The sequence below is a fragment of the Pseudochaenichthys georgianus genome, chromosome 9 (assembly GCF_902827115.2).
Source record: "Pseudochaenichthys georgianus chromosome 9, fPseGeo1.2, whole genome shotgun sequence".
In the NCBI taxonomy this organism is placed as follows: Eukaryota; Metazoa; Chordata; class Actinopteri; order Perciformes; family Channichthyidae; genus Pseudochaenichthys; species Pseudochaenichthys georgianus.
This window is the reverse complement of record NC_047511.1, coordinates 37,137,323-37,158,701: the sequence shown is the minus strand read 5'-3', so window position 1 is coordinate 37,158,701 and position 21,379 is coordinate 37,137,323. Positions and strand designations below refer to the sequence as shown.

Genomic DNA, 21,379 nt, shown 5'->3' with positions numbered 1-21,379 from the left:
GAACAGTAAATGGTCAGTAGAGTCAAATTCAGTAGAAAATGTTTAATCATTTGATTGTTTGCAGGATTATGAGAATTGAATGAGTTTTATCAAAAAACATTCCAGTTTGTCGAGCCACTTTTTCATACAATACAAATATGTTTTAAAAAATGACACCGAATAGATCAACTTACACACACAAGTTGTTGCACATGTTTCACACGGATGTATGCATAAACAAAGATTGTCCTTCAGGATGAGGATACCTGGGAGGTTTCCAACACACAATACAAACTGACAGTGTTCACAATGATATTGCAAACAGCCCCTAGAGCTTTTTCTAAGTTATTTGGGTAAAAGCACCTTAAAGATTATAAATATATCTACTAACACTGGAGTAAAGGCATCACATGGTATGATGATACAACTAGATTTAGGTTGCACAGATCTATGAAAACATGAAGGGTTCAGTGCTCATTTACATCAAAGTACCTAAATCACAGATCTCCCATGGGTTATGTGAAGACATTCCAAAGATAACTGGAGGCTTCACAAACGACACAACAAAACAAACATCTAACAGTAGGATAAAACAACTTTGGAGTCTTATTGGTAGGAAAATATTTGAGAAAATGTCCGACCCAAATGCCCAAGTGTAATCACAGCATTGCTTATTGTAGTATTACTAAGTGCACAACATTATAGTACTTCGTTAAGACACATGACAGACTTCAGGACGGTGCTACATGAGCGCTTAAGTTCACAGAGGGCATCATAAAAAATATCAAATTTACTCTGAAGTAATTAAAAAAGTTTGTAAACATTACCTGCTGTCATCAGCTTTTCATTGTACTAGAAAAATGGAGGAAATACAAATCGATTCACATTATAAACTGTGTTTATATCAAACAACACAATCCCAGCTTTTCCTGTACTGATTAAAAAAGGCACTTAATCTTTGATCGAAGCTCTTGAGATGACACATGTTGGCAGTGATATCTGCTGCGTTGAGAGGCGACACACTGAGAAGAGACACACCCGATCACCTGGCTGATGATCATCTGTTTAGAAAACTGATTCAGAAGTCAGACTCTGCGGCACACTGCTGCAGGTACCAATCATACAGATTCCCCTGTGGAGCAAAAGGAACTGGGTCAGATTCAAATGACTGTTTTTGTTTTTAAATTAAGCAAAAAGCGGTTCATCCCAGGGGTGTCAAACTCAATTTCATCGCGGGCCACATTCACATAAAGGTTGCACTCAAAGAGCCGGTTGTAACTATATAAATATATAATATATATATAAAATAATGTGTTATATTACATTATTGCCTCTGAATTTCATTATTATCGGATAGGATAATAACTTAGTAATTAACTACGTCTGAAAGCAGAAGTGCAGGGCAAATAATTGCAAGTCAGTGGGCATGTCACAAAACAAGATGCATTGTGGGACATGTAGTTTATGGGCAACCTGCTTCTGTAAAGTGGCATGTAACCTATAATAAACGTATTATATTCTTTGCAAGCTCTTGCGGGGCCACATAAAATGAAGTCGCGGGCCAGATTTGGCCCCCGGGCCTTGAGTTTGAGACCCCTGAAAAACTATTCATGAAATCTGAATGTAGGTTGTTTTATTACAAGCAAGTCTGCCATTCCTGTGCCGAACTAAACTTGCCTTTCTAAGCACATGAGATTCACAGGAAATGGTGCAGCATGTAATGCAGAATTACCGATTGTATTTATTTTGTAACTGATATTAACTGAATATTAACATTTTATGGATAGTGGTAAAATTATGGCAGTCAGCAGTGATCATAAAAATAAAACCTATATTATGAAAAAACCCCTGAAAAAAATGGACTCAAAACATTTCTGTAAAGCTGCAGAGTCAGGTTATAGTTTTTGTCTGTGATTTACTAAAAACCCCTTCTGCATTACGCATATTAATTACACATGGTATAACGGCAGCTATTATTTTTTTAAGAAATATGACACAATGGCACAAAAATAGACTCACCTTCTTAGTTTTGACGATATCCTGGATGTAATCGCTGTACTCTGCCATCGTCCTCTTCTCCTTCTTCGTCAGAGTCTTATTCCCTCGGCTGAGAATGAAGAGCATCACAACAATGTTCGCTTAGAATATCAACAATCAACGTCCTCCGAGTGTGTGTGTGTTTGCATTTGTGTCTGAGAGAGTGTGTTTATATGTGTTGTGAATCTACTTCAAACCCTCCTTGAAAAAACTGAAAAAGCTTTCTTTATTTAGACATTTCATGTGGTTAGCGTTTCATTCAAAGTATCCAGGTTGCCCTCTGGACAAAATGACATTACATATTATTTACCTAACGTTCATCCAAAGCGACTTGCATACTGTAGTCTACTTTACTACAAAAGCATCTTGTCCCATTTTCTTTCTGATTTAATCCTTTGTTCTGCACAAAACCTGGAGGTCTATCAGAACATCCTCAACCCCAAAATAACTTTCACTTAAACACAGAAAAATTATTGTAGAAGTTGAACCAAAATAATTGCTTGCTCTATTTTAAAAGAAAATCCTGATTAGTCAATATGAATTGTAATAAAATAGTGTTCTGTCGATTGACTCATTAATAATAAATTATTCTGCTTTTAAGCTATTATTCAGCTTGACGTGTGAATATATAAGTTTGTATTGAACATTCGTGACACTTACCCTGCAAAATATTTTGCTAGGAAAAGCAGTAGGTAGCAAAAAGCTCCAAAAACGATGACAAATAGTACTTGTCCATCTTCTGGTATCCAGTCCCATATATACATAATTATTCCCTGAAAGACACAAAGAAAAAACATTCAGAGAACCAATTAGACTTCAAGAAAAAATAACAAATTAAGCAACAAAATTATATATTTTTATTTCAATGTTATTTTATTTTTTTACAAATAGTTACTGTGTGACTCTTACTGTAAAGACAAAGAGGGTCCGAGACGGCCCTTCCCCCAGCAGCTCGTCCAGCTGCTCCTGGGAGAAAGTGTTCACGATGAAACTGAGGATGAAGAGGGCGGGGAGGAAGATACCCAGAGCGCCACATAGGAACGAGTGAAGACGGACGCTTTTGTTGTGAGTCACGTCGGCCCTGCGTCCAAACAGAGGCATCTGGTTTTAATATCACATTTTCTGCAGCAGATAACACCGGGCGACTCTTATCTCATCTGTATACACGTGTTGTGGTTTATTTGCTTTCAGATGTCATATTACATCCGGTTATATTGCATTTAACACATATAGCAACCTGTCCTGCTCCAGTCTGCTGCTGATGGTGGAACAAATGAGGTCACTGTCTTTCTCCAGCTGGTCCAGGGTCTTCTGCACGGCCTGGTTGATGGTCTTCTCGATGGTCTCACACACCACATCGATCTGGTTCACACAGCGGCTCGGCTGGACAAGAGAAAAGGCCTCATCAGTTTTGAATAACGGTACAAACATGTGAGCGGGGTCTGGACAACAGATCCTGAGGGCCCTGTGACTGACAGTGCATTTAGCAGGAAGTGAAGATACTCTTGCTCAGCGAAAATAAATCTGAGGTCGGACGGTGGGCACCAATCTACCGCGCTCCGTGGTTGTAGATCACAGGATGGTGCAGTAATAACTCAGGACTAGGGCTGCTATAGTCAAAGGTGGCTTATCAAAGGCTATGGTTTACAACCTCTGCCCTGACCCCCCCCCCCCCCCCACTCCCTCGAGGGTTGATAACTCTCTTTGCCATCATATTGCAAAATGAATCACACTGTTCCAGCCATCGGGAGCCAGCAGGAAACCTGGAGTGGATCATTTACATTTCAGGATAATCAAGGTTTGTTTAACCCCCAAGGATAGCAGAGCGCTTTAAATCCAGACCTAAGATCAGACCTGGAGCTGAGGAGGTATGGGGAGACTTGACCATTTATTTGTTTGTCCAGGCCAACAATAATTTAGATCTTATCTCCATAATCATCCAAATATGTTTTAAATTCTTAGAAGGGCACTAAAACATAATATATAATATAATTACTAAACCTAATATTTTGTTAGGAAACACAATTTCTATTAAATTAACAACCTTTTAAGAAATCTAAATTCTTAAAACCTTGCATAAATAAAGTATGAATAAATAAGAAATCCTGTTAACTGCTCATCACAGGAACAGCAAGCAGTCTAACCTTTTGTGGGTTGGGGATGTATATCGTAGGCATGTCAAAACCACATTTGTTGAGACCTGGACGGCGACACAGCTCCTGGACTATCTGCATCATCACCCTCTGCAGAAATAAACAAATATAAGTTATATTTTTAGAATCAACTTTATTTTGGCTGCAAGATTGTAGCCAAATAGAAATGAAAAAGGCCATACGTACGAACGTACCTGTCTGTCTGTGTCCTTCCCAGCTTCATCTGCCTTGCTGAGATAGAACCGCAGTTTGTCTCCACTTGTCTCACTCAGCTTCTCCACTATGTTGAGTGTGCGTTTGCAAAGCGCCTGGCCCATTGGGTCGAAGAACACGAATACCAAGTCGGCCTGTTCTCCTGCATAAAGATACACACAAACATCCATTAGAGGAACACACACACACACACACACACACACACACACACACACATTGAGATTGTACATTAAAACTGCTGCAAAGACATACCCAACCACGTAATGGCGGCGTTGACATCAAAAGGGTAGACCATGTCTCCGTCTACCAGACCTGGCGTGTCCACAAATGTCACCAGACTGAACTTCTTCTGCTTGGAGGTGGAGATCTCAGCAGTCAGGTAGTCCATAGCACCTGGAATAAAACAACATTGTGTGTGTACAGGTGCTCCCTTCAGGATAAATGTAGAGCAACAGATGATAAATACAAGGTTGAGTCTCTTCAGGAAGCTGTCACCTCTAATGACTATATTATTATCTGCCAGTGGAAGCCGCAGTGCGGTCAATACTTGGAAACCCGAGGAAGGCCAATGACATTAAAGATCAAGACGAACGCACGTTTGAAATTGCAAGAATGGGCGTTTGCGATGATATGGCAAAAAAGTACAGGGTGATTTCAAAAAATATTATTATAAGCACTTTTTAAAAGAAAAATGCATCAATACATTCTGGTTAAAAAGCGGCCACACCCTCACAGATTCATCTTGAATTTTAACACGGAAAAACATTTGCTAGGTATTACGTTTTCTCATAGTCCCTTCTGCTGAGCGGTCTGTTGTCTTGGTTGCACACAACAGCTCTTCAACTGGCAGCTTTAGTGTGGGGTGTGGGACATAAAGCTAGCCAGTGAAGAACGACTGTGAGGCAACGCGCTGTGTGGGGTTCCCTTACTCCACACACACACACACACACACACACACACACACACACACACACACACACACACACACACACACACACACACACACACACACACACACACACACACACACACACACACACACACACACACACACACACACACACACACACACACACACACACACACACACACACACACACACACACACACACACACACACACACACACACACACACACACACACACACACACACACACACACACACACAGTTTGATAGGAAGCGGGCAGGTGTTAACAGTCAGTACAGATCCCATCCTTGTGCTGCAGCTGTGCACATTAGCATTCCCTCATGTTTCTCTTACATCGGCATGGCCACAGTATCAAGGCATCTGCCTCCTATCACACATCGGGAAGCTTATTCCCACAGTTAATTTGGAGCAATTATTGTCGCACGTGAAGTGACTAGATGCTCTTGTGGGAAAAACATATATATGCAGCTTCATGTTTGATCTCTAACAGGTCGATACTTCCCTCAGACATGCGTGCATTTCAACATCAGGAATTATGTAAGTCCCTCTGAACCTTTGGCTTAGATACAGATGTAGTCATCCACCATAGTGGGCGAATAGTCCTCTGAGACTCCCAAAAGGTGAAAAGGAGAGTGATACTCGCCAATGGGTGCTAAGTTCCTCAAGTGACTGTAACTGAGAAGGCTGCACTGGAGATCCTGCGCATGAGGAAAAGGGCAAAGGCTGCAATAATGCTGCATCAACCAAGACTAAAAAAGAACTTGTTGGACTAAACAGGTCAAACCATGTCTAGCACAAATACATATAAAGAACATTTGTAAAAGACACAGCCAAAAATCTATGTAGTCCAACAATATAGTACTTCAATCCCACAATATAGCACTTTAAAAACTATCCATTCACTTGCAGCTCAAAGTCTTGACAACAGGTTGAAAATATAAAAGACACAAACACCCCTTATGTACAGTAAGTCTAAAACAATATTAAGAAGTCTCTCCTAAGCAAATCCCAAAGGAGATCAAACTGCATCAGCAGCTATACTCCCACATAAGGAGTGGTGTTTTTCTGATGAGTCATCCTGAGCCGCTGTGACAGGTAAACAAACGCTGATATTTCCAGAGGCGACGTTGAAGTTGAAATAAAAAGCTTGCTGGTATTTCGTTGGTGTTGCTGAGGGTCTGCAGAGTGGAGCTGTTGCTGCTGTGGCGTCTCTAATGGCTGTGACATTTCTCAGCAGCTCCTCCTGACTCCACTGCACTGCTGTCAATGGGGCGTGTGACTCACAAGCCATACAGCGCACCCAGTGAACCTTCACTCTCTACACACTCGCCGTCAAACGCATGCACATACATTAGCGCCCTCCCCCCTCTATGCTGATGCTCCCACTCAGAGAGCAGGCACACCCAGACCTTCTGCACCTCAACATGCAGTGTATTCAGAACAGAGACTAATTCTCTTGAAACGATATGCTGCTAATTACGTGTCCTTCTTCAATGCGAGAGTCATCTCTATTCCCATATCGAACAACACAGATGTAAGGAGAATGGGAACTGGGGTGGCGTCTGATTATATAAAGAAAACTTAATACGTCAAAGATATGACTCAGCGATGTTGAGTCATCAAGGTGAAGCTCATAAACTCCACCTCAAATCTCAAAACACACGAGACGACCAGAAACGAGACAAATCAGTGTTACATTTCAACACGCAGGAATAAACAGACAGATTTCAGTTCACGCTATGGATTAAAACATTTAAATGTGTCGATCTCAAATAAATCTCTCAACTTCTGAATTTGAAATGAGTCCGTAACACACACACTTTAAAGGTTCCCAGTAGGATGTGTGCCACACAGCAGGGCACTATCTAAACATAAAGGTAACCATCTGTGGCTGCAGCTCATGATAGCATCCTGCTCACTGCTCCCAACGCTGCTTCTCCAGCTGATTTTAACTCTTTATCGCCCTTTGCTGTTTCCTATCATGACTCCAGCAGAGGGACAAATCCATAAAAAACACAATCAAATCATATTTTTCCGTTGTACACACTACAAAAGGGATGACATTAATTAGATTTTAGGCGTCATGGAGAGGCAAATGAGAAAGTGTTGTGTACTCAGACTGCAGAACTGGAGTTATCGTTTTGCACAAAAGCAGGAAATATGTTAGTTTCAGTATCAAAGGCTATTAAGGCTAATTCTCCTCACACTCATTACATTAAAAATGTACTTTACTGTTCTATTATGTGAGATAGGCAGGTGTTGTGATTCCTCATTAGAAACAAAGCAGACATTTCTCAATATGATAAGATTAGGAACATAGAAATGCAGCATGGCATATAAACACATAATCAGCACAACCATGGCATTTGTTTTCAATAGTGCATTTGTCAGAAACCCATTAGGAGTTACTGATGCTGCACCAAGAGAAAAGGCTTACCTTTGAACTCAAGGATTGGTCGAAAGTGAGGGTAGAGGTGAAGCGTGGCATTGCCCTGTGAAAGAGTTCAAAAGAAATGTAAGGAATAAACTGATGACAAATATTGATCTGTAAATATTGAGCTTAAACTGAGTCCTCTGTGTTCTCGGTATTCAAGCTTTTCCTGAACACAGAAGATAATGTTTCCACTCCTCAGTCCTGCACTGCAGATATATGATTCATCCTCATCACCTTCACCACAGCAGGATGCGAGCAGAGGAGGAGAAGGAGGGTGAGAGAAGACGGAGAGACAGGTGTCTCCGCTTCCTGTGTATATGCTGCAAATAGGCATCCTTTGTGTGTGTGTGTGTGTGTGTGTGTGTGTGTGTGTGTGTGTGTGTGTGTGTGTGTGCGTGTGTGTGCGTGTGTGTGTGTGTTTTATGAAGAGGAGCAGCTTCACTTCCATCACTGTAGTCATTCAGAAATCACTCATCCCCTAAACCGAAAACTGTCAATTAACAAACACTGATATGATCCGGATTAAATAATAAAAGCGGGAAAGCGGAAGCAGCACAACGCTGGTTTTATTTATTGTAGTTCTCTTGTTGATAATGAGTTGGCACTTGGCTTTTCCTCCGGTCTTATACACATGAAGCTCTTCTGCATGAGAGCTGGAAATGTTGGCCCTCTTCATGCCGTTCTTACCGTCAATGATTCTCTTTTTCGACCACTTGTGACGAACGTGAAACCCTGAGTTTCGATAGCGACGCCTGCTTTCTGTATGTGCTCCTCAGCGTACCTGAAATGACATCAAGAGGCATTCAACGCATCAAAAACTATTATGTTTAATGTTGCATTCATAAGTAAGTACACAGGACCTTATGCAACAACGCTGTATTCCTACATTCCTACATTTTGTTGATTATTGTTTCGATAAGTATTTTAATTAATGATTAATAGTTACGTTTTAAATGTGAATAAATTGTGAATCTTAATCATGACTCAGCAATGCACAAATTATCATGTAAATGTTATGTTATTCATAGTAGTAACAACTATTTTCAGGGAAAAATCAATTATTTCCCCAACCAACCAAGTGCTGTAACTTAAAGAGAAATAAACCAATTTAACTGCACCTCTGAAAACCGAGAGAGAGAACTTATTTAATATTTCCATTTGTGTTCACTCTTGAACACAAATCAACAACTTCATGCCGAAAACACCGACTGCCCCAGAGGAGGTCCTCCCTAAACGCTTTAAAATATGTGAGGTCAGCGGCTGCAGGCATGATTGACAACTGTGCTCTTTATGGAGTTCGTTCAAAACACATTCCTGCATCAGCTTAGTGGAACATTTTAGATACAACATGAGTTTTTCAGCACCTCACGGACATTACAGTAGGGCCTCTGTGGTATTTTTAAATGTAGAGCTAAAAGGGTAAGTCAATACATTATTAAAATGGTGAATCAATTGGCGACAAGGTTTTTTTCATTCATGGAATCACTTTTTTATACGTATTATTATTACTAGTTTATGAGGATTTTGACTTGAGCTCTGGGAATATGTGAAGGAAAATGTTTTATATTTAGAAAAGTTTTATGACAAATTCATTAAATAGAAAAGAAAACGGAAGGTTAATTGACAAAGAAAATAATCTAAGAACCCTTACTATAACATATATATTTGGCTATAGCGTTATTAGTGTGGTTTTGGTCTCAATCCCAATATTTCTTGAGTTTTATCAGACCATTGTGGGCAATGTTGCTATTATGACATGTCACTTGTTAGACGCTTTTATCCAAAGCGACTTACAGTACTGTGGACAATCCCCACAGGAGCAATTTGGGGTGAAGTGTCTCAGGGACACAACGACATGCTGACTGCAGTGGGACTCGAACTTGCTACCCCCTGATTCAAAGTTCAGCGCACTATCGCACTACTCCACTGAGCCACAGCCTCCTGCTTCCGCTTTACTGCTATCAAAGAGCCAGACTCAAAATATTGAATACACAGCACTTTGGATTACTGTGATAAAATAGCTGTATTGATCAGTTGTATAATCAAAGAATAGACAATTCCATCTGGTTATTTTACTACAAATTAGTATAGACATTTATAAAATAAAACAAGTATTATATTTTATGGAGACATTACAAAAATGTGAACCGTAATGCTCATTTTCAATTTAGAATAAGCTCAGGGGTGAAATAAAACAATAACAAATAGTGAAGTAAGGTCATCGTATTCTCCTCTTTTTGTTTTACGGGGGCTTTATTTTGTATTTAAGGTTTTCTGAGGACTTATTCCTATAAACCATATCATGCATTACCAGTTAATGAAAGAGCTCTTCCCTGCCGAGTGGTTCCCCATTATCATCACAATGATCTTCTTTCTGGGAGGCAGGAGCCGAACTCCGAGGCTGATGGCTATCTTCACCAGGCCTGAGGACACACACACACACACACACACACACACACACACACACACACACACACACACACACACACACACACACACACACACACACACACACACACACACACACACACACACACACACACACACACACACACACACACACACACACACACACACACACACACACACACACACACACACACACACACACACACACACACACACACACACACACACACACACACACACACACACACACACACACACACACACACACACACACACACACACACACACACACACACACACACACACTACAGTTGTATCATCTCAATGTAATGTGTGTTTTGGAACAGGGTGATTCTGAAAAAGCAATAACCTCTCCTGATAAAGAAAGGCTCGAGGACATTAAACGTGGCAGAAGGCTTTTACAAACTATAATGCTATATTAACTAAGACAGGACACATACTGGACATCTCCTTGAAGTGCTGTAAGAGCAAAGTCTTCACACAGATAGTATACTTAGGTGTACAAGTCTGAATAATTACAGTGTGAAAAATCTGCAGCTAAGTTATAACAGCAAAATGTACTTTGTCATAAGTATCAAAAGTTAATTTAATGCAGTGAAAATATTCCCACTCAGTCCTGTTATATTATAGCCCATAAGCTTTTTTCGCATGAATAATACCGCTCTATTTATGTGTACCATATGTTGCATTTTACTACTGTAGATGTTTAAGGTTATGCTAGTTTAACCCCTTTGTATACTGTTGGGTGATTTAATCTACAGCAATGCACCATATTCTATAACAGTATCATGGTGGTATGGTGTCTTTCCTGTGAGATCCACACATCTCTAAAAAGTCAAAGTTTTGTAAACTCAGAAAAACAGCACTGTGTTTAATAATGTATGAAAACATTAAGGAATACATCATCCAGTTTTTCACAAACATTATAAAAATGTGGGGAAGCATAGGTTACTTACTGGACAAGGGGATGTACAATTGTAATATCATAAATTGTTACATAAATGTAGATTAGTCAAACGTACTATGCCTCTGACATGTATTAAAGTAGAAGTGTAAAGTTGAATTAAATACAAATATTTAAGTAAAGTATTCCCACATATGGCACAAGCTGTATTTAGGTAAATTACCAGATCAGTCAACAGAGTTTTGTTGATGAAGACTAAACAGTTTTGCAAATATGTACCAGGAGGACCTTGAAAAGAAACGCCTGGACGCCCTTATTATCTATCTCTAGAGTACATTTCAGGAGGGGCTGTTTACGTTTAGGCCCACTTCCTCTACGTTTAAAACATAAATATAACGATGAAACCTGACTGTGTGTGTCATTCAGACAGGTTGCAGTCGGAAAGGCGTTGCCCTTAAAGGAGCTGCAGAGGAGCCAGTGTTCAATGTCATGTGTTTGACACTGGCTGACAGCTGCAGCACACACAAGTTCCTTTGTATTCACCCAGCAGCGTTTACGTTGTACATTCAATACAAACTTAAGACCCACCTTGCACTAAGTTACATAACCTTTAAACTATGCGTGCTTGGACCTGCTTCACGGTCCTAACTTTGCTTTGCCCGTTATTGAGTATTTACCGTTTTCGCTGTCGACATATAAAGTGTGGCATTCTTTCAGTATCTTCTCACTCGGTGTGGTGATCCCAGACTCCAGAGGGTTTGCAACAGACCGGGGCTTTCTGCCCGACATTATGAACTCAGTCTGCAGAATCTCTGCTCTTTCCTTCACCGGTCCGCCAGGGGAAGAGTTTCAGTGTTACGCCGCCAGGGGAAGAGTTTCAGTGTGACACCTGGACTGTGTGGGGATACAGCGCCGTGCTGCGGTTAGACAGCGGCAGGACACCGAGGACAGAGGCAACAGGTTTAACTTTAATATCTTTACACCCTTTGTTTTGAAACGTATTTGAAACGTATTTGATCAAAAGTCAATATTTTTCTTTTCTTTTTTAATGTTAAAATGTTTTTTTTATATTTTCTTTTTATAATTGTTATATTTTTTACTTCTTACAACTTATTTTCAAATGTTGTTTATGTTTGCACCAACAAACATTGAACATTTGCTCACTGAAAATGTCAAATTCAAATTTGACCATTTAAATCAACAACATTTGGGGACCACATTTTAATGAAATTAAAAATACTACTTTATAAACCTTTCAGAGAACACATATGTGGGGTAGGTAAAAAGTCAATATATTCCTAATTAACTGAACACTTTCTGGTTTGTATTACACCACTGATTCTTGAGAGTCGGGACAAAACACTTTCTGAAAAACATTTTTTGAAAATGTACACTATATTGATTAGAGTTATATATTCATGTAGATTAAGATCTGTGCTATTTAACCATGTAAAGGTGCAGGCTGGAGGTTAAAACACATTTTTAATAAATGCACATGTTTACCTTAAAAACTTGATTTGTGTCAACTACGTCAGACACACTAAAAGTATATAATTATATAATTATAATAGCCCAACAAGAATCCTAAGTTCTGATGTATGTTGTAATAGTGTTTAGTTACTCTTATATGCAATAAAATATAATATATAAACTAACGGCTTAATTTCACACTGTTAGGAATACACAGAAAAAAATTGCATTTTCAAACTTTATCTTTTATTTTGCCACTAAAGAAAACAAATTCTTAAGGGAATAAGACACAAGAGGGTGTAGATCTGATGATCCTTTATTACTTAAACAACAAAAACTGAAGAAAGAATTCGTTTTTTCACAGAAAAATTACAAAAACATAAATCTGAGATTGCTGATGAAGATCTGACGGTGTTGACAGGAAACTGACGGAGTTGACAAAATTGTATTTGTATTTCTGATTAATGAACAAATGCTTTTTTAAACAGATGGAAGTGACAATAGATTCATAAATAACAACTCCTTGTCTTATACTGAACATATTTTTCATTTAACTGAAATAAACAAACTGTAAATACAGCGTTTCAAACTATAACAAATTGCACCGTTTCCAACTATTACAAAAAATAAGTGAAGAAATGTAATTAAGCTAACAATCAGCCATAGGTGATGGTGCAAAACATGGCATACTTCAAAATTAGGAAAAATAAGAGAGCAGGAACACACGTGTTGAGGAGGTGCTTACATTGAAAAACACACTATGCTTTAAAGCATGAATGCAGTCACACAAGGGACGTATGCCTTGAGCAGCAGGCGTCGGACATGCTCACGCTCTATGAAGTCCATCACATCAGGGGCAATACTGTGGATCTCTCTTGTTCTTGATTGGACTGGTGATGCATTTCCCATTAGTTTCACTATGATGTCTTGAACTGGGCAGAAACAGACATCCTTCTTGCCACACTTGGGCTTAACCTTTGCTGTTGGACCATGGGGATGCAGAAATTCCACTTTCACATCTTGATGCTCAGTATCCACAGCAATGGTCTTGGCAAGCCACCAGTGGTCATCATATACTACTGCTAACCAGTCTCCATTATTAAGGCTGCTAACAGTCGTTACTGTCACAGTACCCTCAGGACCTTTCAATGGCTCCTCATCCAACTCTTCCATCTCCCCTCCCATCTCATTTTCCATCTCCTCCCACAACATGTTTAAAGGTCTTTTCTTTCTTGCCCTACGGGTATCACTCTGCTGTTCATCTGGGCCCTGAAAATAGAAGGTAGCTGGGCAGAAGCACTGGCAATCCAACATCTTGCTGCAAAAGCAGGATAGCTGTCTGTAGTGGATCCTGTTCTCATGGGCGATTACCTGGTGTATTTGTCTTGTTGAGGGAACCGGTCTGAGAGGATCTATGAGAAGTGTATCATATCTTTCCATGTCTTCTTCTACAATGTAGTGCAGCTGAACACCCTTCAGACTGTTTGAGACCTTCTCAAAGAATGTGTGTCCATCTGTCACATCATTTCCTCTCAGTACCAGGTTGTCAGCTGTTCTTTTTACTGTTCCGCCAATTCCGTCTGGTGCGCCTTTACCGTGGGATGTGGGGAAGAAGTTCCACGTTGCTTTTTCAAACCCTAGTGTAGGTGGAATAGCAGACAAAAGAAAAAAGTTCTTCTTGTTCTTATACTGTTTACTTGGTCCATCAGACCAGAAGTGCACAGTGGTGACCTGTGGATATTTAGTCTTGATATCTTTTAAGACAGGTTCCATGTGTGTCCAGATTGCCGCAGCATCTTGTCTCTTCGACTCGGACAGTGTGCAAAATGCTGCCTTTTCCCCCTTTGTGTAATACATTCCAGTATGGAGTGTTATCTGTGGCAGATTTTGTCCAAAATGGCAGGCCTGAACTTCAGATTTATATTTGCATCTCCAGGATTCTGAGAAGTCAACGTGTACGATTGCTGTACTCTCATCACAGGACTCAATTGTGTTGATGTATGCTTTTGACTGGTTTCGCACTGAACACACATGTGTTGTAGTTTGATTTCTGAGTTTTTGCCCAAAGAGTTTTATGAGCTCTGAAAGGCTGCCACTGTGTTGGACAAGCTTAGTGTTGATGTGGATTCCATTGCCTGTGTCTTCTTGAACTCTCTCCCACTGCCTCCACTGCACATGGATTTGGTCTTGCTCTTGGGTTGTAACTGTCCCTTTGTTTAGACATCGTGAGCAGGTGCGAAAAAGGCAGGCCTCACTTGCTGGAGAGCAACAAACTAATTGAAAACTGTCATCTAGTTTGTTTGACTTCACAACACCAGACATTCTAAGGACCTCAAGCATTAAGCATGCATTCTCATGTATTTGACACAGACAGGTCTTCCGATCAGATGCTTTTGGTGCTGTGACATAGAAGGGCTTCAGAGCACAGAATGAAGAATAGCTCAGCTTTACAGTGGGGTTCCTGATAAGAAAATCAGTATGGAGGTTGATCATGGAGTCTGTCAGGATCATTCTCTGCTGCTTGATCTTGTTCCTGGTGATTGTGTCAGTCTTATCAGTCGTCACACGTGCAGAGTTCAGGAAGAAATCCTGAACAGTCTGTGTGATACCTTGTAGGAATGTTGGCTTTTTTGTTGGCTGTTCCTTTCCTCTCATTAGCTTGTAAGTTAGCCCAAACTGCTGGATTTGGTAAAGAAGACGGTACTTTTTTAGGATCTTGCCTGATGACACAATTAGTGCTGGTTTCTGGCGCCGTGGCCCAGGAGGTTGTTTGTTTTTCTTCAGCTCTCTTCTGATGATGTTGTGGAAGAGAAGAGCTTTTTTGATCTTTGAATTCCTTATGTTGCTTCCAGTGGTGTTTTAACTGTAGCCTTTTTTGTGCGCAATATTGTTTTTCTTAGTTTGTTTCGTTGCTTTGTTACATTCTTAAGCTTCTCTTTCAACATTTTTATTTCTCTTGAATGCCTTTTTCGTGTTTTACTTCTTTCCTTTCTTTCCCTTTCCTGTCTGCGAGACTCTCTGGCATTGTATTCTAGAATATCTTGATCTTGCGGACTATCTGGGGGGGTGTCTGCCTCCTGCACTGCACATCCGCAGGACCTTTTCTGTCTGGACCTTTTCTGTACCTCTCTCCAATACTTTCTCAGATTCCTCTGTGCCCTGTCTCCCATCTTGTCTATCTGTATTACTTTTTTGTCTTGAACTCTCCTCTTCCACCTCTGTCTGTCCTCTACTTGCATGGCATATTTCTTCTCTGGGTCACTGTTTAATTTTTCTCTTCTCTTTCGTTGGTACTCTCTATTTCTTCTCCTTCGCTCTTCAACTGACAATTTCTCTCGAGCCATGTTTTCCCTTAATACAAAAGACATGAAAAATGTATTTGAATATTATTATGGAATCAGATGTCCATTTACTTAACATGACTGATTTATTGATTGATGTAAAATCTTAAAGGTGCAGTGTGTGTTCCTACAACCAGATGTTGAAAACATACACTGGCTTGTGCAGACAAAATCAATGTCCAGTGGAAGTAGTGGGAGATAAGACACAGCCATGACAACATTCTATTCCTTTACTATGTTCGAAAATAGTATAATATTGGCACATTAAGCGGTTATTGGTGGATTTGTCAAATCCGTCAGCTTACATGTCAACTCCGTCAGACATAAAACCTGACGGAGTTGACTCTGACGGAGTTGACGAAATGGCATGTTTTTTCCCTCTGCAGAAAAAAACACTGCAGCTAGCTAGCTAGTTTTTTGGCTATTGCTAGCTGTCTCCATAATCTCAATAAAATACTTTCATTGAATCCAATATGGTTTATTAAAAGGTATCATAACAGAGAGATGGTGTTGACATGCTCCAGCTGTGACCATAGGAACATTTACATTGTTCATGTAAAATATCAAAAAATGTCAAACATACCAGACAATGTGTGGTATTGATGTATTCACCACAGCCAGGGGAATTAAAAGGGACCCTCAGGGATATAGCTGACCATGCTATTGCCTGATTTAATGAGGTTTATGACAACATCTGACGGAGTTGACGGAAACAGAGGACACAACTTTGATAGGCAGATTTCGATGGAAAATATGTTTAGATGTTCATGGCATGCATTGTTTTATACATTCATAACCCTTATGTTTGATTTGATATAAATGTTTTCACAATTGTAGCAGTTTTTAAAGATTTTGGGGGCTGGTGAATATTGTGACCTCTTGCTGAGGACAAGAGAAATAACATGGGCCGTCTAACCACTGGTCATACATTTAAACAAATATCCCTCAAAAAAGTAATTATCGATGCTAAAACAGAACATCAGTATTCACAATTCCTTTAGATCTAACTTTGTGAGTATGTCAATCATTATTAATTTATTTATTTTTGATATAAATAAGACTTGTCTATGTGGGACATGTTTTGTCCCGACTCTCAAGAATCAGTGACACCCAAGTTAGGTTTTATTTGAATGAGGGATTCCAGCTATGAATAATACAGTTTCCCTCGAGCTGCTATATAATCACATGAGTTTGCTGTGTCATGGAGCCACTCCGTCTGAGAATTAAATCATCTCCACACTGTCCGCTGCACACACAACTAAATAGTACATTTCAGGAAAATAGCAGTAATAGTCAATGTGTTTATTCTTACTTGAGGTGCATTTCGCTTTCAGGCTCAAGTGGCAAGACAGGCTTGAACACATTCTTAGAGGCTCTTGTAGGATTAAAAGTTGTTCCCGGATAAAATACTCAACCTTTTGGGGTCGTGTGCAGCAGGCTCGCCGGATTCATTTGACGGTACGTCCACAATTCACACAGCAGCTTTAGAAGTGGGGGGGCAAAAAAAGTGCGTGTGTATGGCCCATAGGTATGGCCCAAATATATCTATGTATGGCCCAATCCCAAACCACGCCCTACACCTACACACTCCCCCTCCGTGACGGAGTGAACTCCGTGGAGTGACACATCACATCATCAAAATCAGGGTTTTTTACTCCCGGTATTTTCTGGTCCCGAAGGAGGGGAATGAGACCCATCCTCGATCTGTCAGTGTCCAACAAGGGAATGGCCTTTATGCATGCTGACGATCAAACAGGTTCTGGAGTGTTCACCAGGGAGGCACATCCATAGTCCTGAAGGATGCAGTCCTCCACGTAACCATCATCCCGAAACACAGAATTTCCGAGAGGGGACCTCCACGCTCAGGACAGTTCCGGTGCAGACCTCCACTCTCAGAACACCTCCACTGTCAGTACAGGAAGTGCACGCTAAGAATTCCAAAATAAAATCACCACTATCAGTACAGTGCCACTTTCCAAACAGGAATGCACGCAAATACAAAATAAAATCGGATCGTGACGGATCGTGACACTTATTATATACATATGTATATATCTATATCTATATATATATAGATATAGATATATATCTATATATATACATATTTTATATACGGACACCTTGTATTGTAGTTACTATCAGTAAAGCCGCAGCGCCACTTTCCGAACAGGAAATGCACGCAAATACAAAATAAAATCGTACTGACACTTATTATATATGTAACAGAGTTATAAAGGTTGGTGTAAAATCCAGGTTAAATTGGAGAATTACGCCATCTGGTGTTACAAACGTGTGCCTGCATTGCTGTAGCTTTGTTACCGCAATGGATTGTGGGAGGTTCTCATACCGCGTGAGGATCTGTTGAGAGTAAGGTGCTATTGTATTATGTCTGTGGACAACATTTATGTTATTATTTTATTAGGACAATAACGTTCTGTTTGTTTAGTTTAATGTTAGTCGTTTAATGCTCACAGCAACATGTTTTTGTGTGATTCGCCATTTGTGTTATTTGATTTATTAATGTGTTCGTCAATAGCTAATTTGAGCTAATAGGCTAACGTGAGCGTGGTGCTATCTCTCCAACAGAACGCAGCTCACGTGTTCATTGTATGTGTCCATTGCAATGCAGGTATGTGAGTTTTGTACACCAGTTTGTTTATGTTTAATGTTTCACATTGTTACCACTATACGATCATTGTTGTGTTGTTGATTATTGGATTGTAAAGGAGATTTAGATTCTGCGTGAGGATCTGTTGAGAAACGCAGCTCACGTGTTCATTGTATGTGTCCATTGCAATGCAGGTATCCTATGTATGGAGTAAACGGAAGTAATAACCAGCTCTGAGTGGTCTGTTGCCGAGAGGACATTACACCGGGGTTACATATACATAAAGTATATATAGATATATATAAAAATAGGGACACCTTGTATTGTTTACTCTCAGTACAGCACCACTTTCCAAACAGGAAATGCACGCTAATACAACATGAAATAGCACTGACACTTATTATCTATATATATATATATAATATATATATCTATATCGCTATATTTATTTATTTATATATATAAATAGCCTACGACATCTTGTATTTTAGTTACACCCGCTAGACAACAGTGGAAGGTTCGAGAAACAACCGTGTTTGCCGGGTGCACCGCGGCGGAGCTGGGGAGGTTCCAGCTGGGAACCTCCACCCCTGCTGCGGGACCCCTGGACGGTGCGTCTTGGTCACGCTTCATATCGGCCGGCGTGGAGGCCCTCCGACAGTGGGTCGCGTTTTCCATTCGATCAGTGAGAGGAGAGGAGAAAAATGCAACAAAAATGGTCAAAATCCGTTAATATATGGATGAGTGTGGGGGGGGGGGCTGGACACAGGCCGTGGGGGGACACCAGAGACCGGGCAGTCCCCGGTAGAAACCGGGTGAAATAGCCAAAAAAATAATAAAACCGGGGAAAAATGAAAAAAAGTGTCCGAAAATAGGCACTCGTGAGGAGGGCAGAGTCCTCCCGAATGTACTCCCGTTACATTCCTCCATGGTGTCATTTGAGCAAAAAACTTTTACGAGAACCAGGCTGGGGGGGTCAAAAGAGCTTGACCAAGGCTGACCCAAAGTGCACGGTGGTCGGACTCATCACCTCCGTGATGAGTCTCCATTGTGATTTGAAAACTTCCATCAAACGAGTCCTTCGGTGGGCGGGAAAAAAACGCATCAGAATCGTCACTTCCTGTACTGACAGTGGAGGTGTCCTGAGAGTGGAGGTCTGCACCGGAACTGTCCTGAGAGTGGAGGTCTGCAGTCAGGCTCCCATGGAATTTCCTGCGTTTCTCATTCCTGGCTCCACGCACTTTTTCAAAGTGGGTGGAGCCGGTGGGAGCAGCTACTCAGAATGGGGAGTGTTATTTTACCTGGACGACCGGCTGTGGCTGGCTCGCTCCAGGAAGGGAGGAAGCGGCTTACAGACGATACAGTTCGTATCTCAGGGAGCACAGAGACTCAGACATGTGTCACGCGCTTTGGCGCCTCAATGGGGTTTTGGCTTAGTGTTACGCGCACTGAGTAAAGCTCCATTTGAACCTTTAGATCAGGTCCCCCTGAAGTTCTTGTCAGCCAAAGTAGCTCTGCTCTTGGCTCTCACATCAGCTAAAGGGTGAGTGATATGTCTGCTCTCTCTGTGGCTCCGTCATGTCTCCAGATCCAAGGAGATGGCAGCTCAGCTGTTTTGCGCCTTAACCCGGCTGTTACGTCCCCACTAAGGTCTAGGGGACCTGGAGACAATAACGTACAACCAATAATTATGAGAGAGTCAGAGTAAAGGTTGACAAAAGGTTTATTCCTTGTAACCTATCATATAATACAATTAAACAGAAACACTCTGTTTGTGAGGAGGAGGAGGAGGAGGAGGAGGAGGAGGAGGAGTCAAAGGATTGTGCCAAACAAAAGAAACAAGCATAACAAAACCAGGCCAATCTCTACAACTATCCTTTGAAACCAAACTCAAACAAAAACCCTCACTAACTAACTACAAAGAATTTGACAAAACAATATACAGGGGTGGCAACAATCCGCTTACCTAGTGTGTCTAAACAATAGTTAGCTCGGTGGTGAGAAATGTACAGGGTACCCCAGACGTACCTAACTCCTCCACCTCTCAACACACACACATTAACAAAGTTCAGATTATTCAAATAGCTTTAGTTGCTAAACACAGCCGTGTTCCTTCCTCAGCAACAGGCCCAGAGTGAGAGAGAGAAGACTTCCTGGGTGCCTCCTTTATGGTCGGCCCTGGTTGCTGATAGGCCAGCTGAGGGTGAGAGGATCCAATCAGCCATCAGACTCAGGTGCACAGGCAGATACCGATCAGCTGCTGATTAGCTGTGCAGAAGACAGGGAGAAGAGAGAAACACAGGAGGGAAGGAAAACCACACATGTACAGCCTGCCTGGCACGTAACACCCCCACACATATAAATCCAAACAGTATGTTTGGCCCTTACAATGAACATTCTATTTAGATAGCACGAGATAGTGCATCGGCAAGAACATTATTGGACCCCTTTTTATAACCTCTCTCTTAACTGGGTTAACTCTGTACGCACGCTGTTTGATGGGCGAGGGGTTGGTCAAAACCACATCATGAGCTAGGACAGAAGTTTGTGATGGAGTGTCATTAAAAAGACATGCAAAGTCAAATATCAGTTTCTGTATATCACTTCCTTGGATATCAGGAAGATGAGACAAGTAATTGGGCAAATCAGCTAATACCTCAGTATTGCTTAGTCTTGCCCCCTGTGGTGTTGCACTGCGCATCACCAACTCATCCTCATCCTCATTTGGGCTCACCTTTGAAACTGAAGCCATAGGAGAGACGGTTGTCTCCACCTGGTGAGCTTTAGAAGACTCACTTTGGTCTTCCCTGGTGCAGTACTTCTTCAGCATGTTGATATGACACACTCTGGTAGGACGTCTGCGGTCAGGTGTTTGAATGA

General features: G+C 40.9%; 1 protein-coding gene across 1 annotated transcript; it reads right to left on the bottom strand.

Annotated features, from left to right (window-relative positions):
• Nucleotides 1–27: 27 nt before the first annotated feature.
• LOC117453136 (uncharacterized) lies at nucleotides 28–11,941 on the bottom strand. The gene is made up of 12 exons (XM_034092015.2): nucleotides 11,758–11,941; nucleotides 10,058–10,169; nucleotides 8,434–8,527; nucleotides 7,750–7,804; nucleotides 4,635–4,775; nucleotides 4,364–4,524; nucleotides 4,161–4,259; nucleotides 3,254–3,399; nucleotides 2,926–3,097; nucleotides 2,677–2,789; nucleotides 1,999–2,086; nucleotides 28–1,111 (listed from the first exon to the last, which is right to left on the bottom strand). Exons 1-12 carry the CDS (start codon nucleotides 11,867–11,869, stop codon nucleotides 1,058–1,060), a joined length of 1,347 nt encoding a protein of 448 aa, XP_033947906.1. The 5' UTR covers nucleotides 11,870–11,941; the 3' UTR covers nucleotides 28–1,057.
• Between the last annotated feature and the right edge of the window lie 9,438 nt (nucleotides 11,942–21,379).